The 3,312-nt window shown below is 36.7% G+C and overlaps 1 protein-coding gene across 4 annotated transcripts in view; it reads left to right on the forward strand.

Annotated features, from left to right (window-relative positions):
• AGK (acylglycerol kinase) overlaps nucleotides 1–3,312 on the forward strand; it is a 106,851-nt gene that overhangs the window by 56,815 nt on the left and 46,724 nt on the right. For all 4 annotated transcript variants that reach the window (XM_017891058.1, XM_017891055.1, XM_017891057.1 and 1 more), the window contains exon 6: nucleotides 1,244–1,336. In XM_017891058.1, the coding sequence (XP_017746547.1) occupies nucleotides 1,244–1,336 (93 nt within the window). The remainder of the gene's footprint in view (nucleotides 1–1,243; nucleotides 1,337–3,312) is intronic.

Below are 3,312 nucleotides of genomic sequence, written 5' to 3' on the forward strand. Positions count from 1 at the left end.
TTTCTCCTGAGACAGAGTCTTGTTCTGTCGCCCCGCCTGGAGTGCAGTGGTGCGATCTGAGTTCACTGCAACCTCCACCTCCCAGGTTCAAGCAATTCTCGTGCCTCAGCCTCCTGAGTAGCTTGGATTACAGGTGTGCATCACCACGCCTGGCTAATTTTTGTATTTTTAGTAGAGATGGGGTTTCGCCATGTTGGCCAGGCTAATCTCAAACTCCTGACCTTGTGATCTGCCTGCCTTGGCCTCCCAAAGTGCTGGGATTACAGGCGTGAGCCACCACTCCGGCCCAGATATATAAATATATAATATATATATATATACACATATATCTATATATAATGCCACAGGTGCTTGAGCCCATCTGAAATCCAGGCATTTAGTTTTTATCTATTAGTATGTATAGTGTGATACCAATTGGAGGGAGTGTTTCCTATTTTAATATTAGTTGCATTATGTCTATTGAAATTTAGTGTTTGGTTTTAGAGGTATACATATTATTGGTGGATTAAATGGTTCATTTAAGTCTGTGTATGTGTCTGAGATCAAATGGTGTCAATAAAAATGGTAAGTCTTAGGCATTGTTTTGTCACTACTTTGAATCATACCTGTATTTCTTTATATATGGTCATAACAAAACAATAATAACCTCCTTTTATTTAGTGCAATACCAGTTATGAACAGTTACCTTACTAGTTGCTTTACAGACTGCTTTACAACTGTTTTACAGAGAAGCTATCATTATTCCCTCCCTCAACATACATAATTTCAGTGATGAGGAAATTAAGATCCATAGAATTTAAGGTCACTCAGTAAAAAGTAGAAGGGTTGAGATTTAATCTAGGTCTCTTGGGCTCTGACATCTGTGCTCTTGTCATTACATCTGCTTCTCCCTATTTGTATGTACAGTTGACTTCCTATAAAGGATGTAATAGAATCGGCACTGAACTGGAAATGATGCCTTTGACTAGCTAGCTGTGTAACAGACAAATTATTGGGTTCGAATTTTATTTTCAAAGTAAGGAGCTGACTAGATGGTTTCTGAGGTCCCTCTGGCTCTAAAAGTGTAAAACTGTAACAACTATACGTAATTGCTTTGATAGCTATTTTTTTCATGTCTATCAATTATGTAAAATTTATGAAGAGAGTCAATGTAAAACTTTAAAGAAGATATCCCACATTTTTAAACCTTTAACCTTGTGGCTCTAGGTTGATAAACTTATCAAAGACTTCCTTGGTATTTCAGACAGATTATGAGGGACAAGCCAAGAAACTCCTGGAACTGATGGAAAACACAGATGTGATCATTGTTGCAGGAGGAGATGGGACACTGCAGGAGGTATGACTGTTTTTCTCTTTGAAGCTATTTTGAAGGTGAGAAAAATGGAAATTAAATCCTAGAACAATGGTATGTTGTAATTTAAAGAAATTATTTAATTCATTCTTTTCGGATTGTTGCTCTCTAAAGCTAGGATGGCTTTAAATTTTCTCATGCACTTCCATTTCATTGCTTTTGTAAACCCTCTACCCAGCACATAGAAGGATTTTGTATTATCATATTTAAGTTTGATAATATTAATATAATAGAAGAAAAAATGGTGGTGGATGGGATAATCTTGTTATATTTTGAAGACTCTTATGAAATAGCCCTGTTTGTAATGGAATCATTAGTTTCCATCATCAGGTATGTTTCTTATAAAATAAACAAATAGAGATTCACCTATCCACTCTCATGTCATTTCCATTACATATAATATTATACCACATTAATAGGAAGAGGTATACATGTTAAGATGTATGCATCTGCTTTTGTTTTAATATTGCATATTCTCAATGAGATACCACTATGTACCTATTAGAATGGCCAAAATTTCAGAACACTGATGATATCAAATGCTGGCAAGGATGTGGAGCAACAGGAACTCTCACTATTGGTAGGAATGCAAAATGGTACAGCCACTTTGGAACAGTTGGGTGTTTTCTTACAAAACTGAACACACTGTTAATATACAGTCCAGCAGTCATGCTCCTTGGTATTTACCAAAGGAGTTGAAATCCTGTGTCCACACAATTGCACATGTAGCGGCATTATTCTTAATTGCTAAATCTTGGAAGCAACCAAGATGTCCTTTAGTAGGTGAATGAATAAGTAAAGTGAGGTATATTCCGACAATAGGTATTATTCAGCACTAAAAGGAAGTGAGCTATCAAGCCATGAAAAGACATGGAGGAAACCTAAATGTATGTTACTAAGTGAAAGAGGATAGTCTGAAAAGACTACGTACTGTGTGATTCCAACAATTTGATATCTGGAGAAGGCAAAACTATGGAGGCAGTGAAAACGTCAGAGGTTACCAGACGTTGAAGAGAGGGATGAATAGGCAGAGCACAGAGGATTGGTAGGGCAGTGAAACGATTCATTATGATACTGTAAGGGTGAATACATTTGGGTTATATACACATTTGTTTAACACAAATTTTGTGTATTTGTTATATACAAATGTATAACTGTTATACATTTGTGGAAACCCCATAGATGTACAACACCAAGAGTGAACCCTAATGTAAGCTATGGACTTTGGGTGATGATAATAATGTGTCAGTGTAGGTCCATCAATTGTAACAAACGTGCCACTCTGGTGAAGGATGTTGATAATGGGCGGAAGGTTCACGTATAGGAGGCCAGGGGGACATGGGAAATCTCTGTATTTCTCTCAATTTTGCTGTGAACCTAAAACTACTTTTAAAACATAAAATTTATTAATAAAGATACCCTTAATGCTTACTTTGGTCCATTAAGGACAATAAGTATGTTACCCTGCAAGTACTCTTCTTTTCTAGCAGCAGAGTAGTGTATTCAGTATATTTTGGGAACCCCTGAAGAGCCCAGTGCAGGTGATCCCACTCACTGCTTAATTATTCAATCCTGTATACTATCATTTACATTCATACCTCATTTCTGATTGCCCGTTGTCCCCATTTGTTGGTTTTACCAGTGTTCAGGGATCAGAAGCTAACAGCAGAGTACTGTCCTAGGTTTGACTTAATTTAGTAAGCTTCTTTTAAAAAGGCTGTGCTAATGATGTTGTAATTGTTTTATGGCTTTTAATGAAGTGTGAAGAATATTGATAGCATGCCTACAAAGAAGGAAGTAGACCTCTCAACAGCCCCGTTTATTCCTGAAATTCAGTGAGGCAGGAGAAGATGAAGGGAGGAGACCTGGGTCAGGTTTTACTTTACAAAATGTTTTTAAAGAAATTGTGTATTTGGTATAATTACAGTCATATAAAAATATGTGCTGATTAGAAAAGGATT

Source organism: Rhinopithecus bieti, unplaced genomic scaffold (genome assembly GCF_001698545.2).
Source record: "Rhinopithecus bieti isolate Rb0 unplaced genomic scaffold, ASM169854v2 scaffold_20175, whole genome shotgun sequence".
NCBI classification, from domain to species: Eukaryota; Metazoa; Chordata; class Mammalia; order Primates; family Cercopithecidae; genus Rhinopithecus; species Rhinopithecus bieti.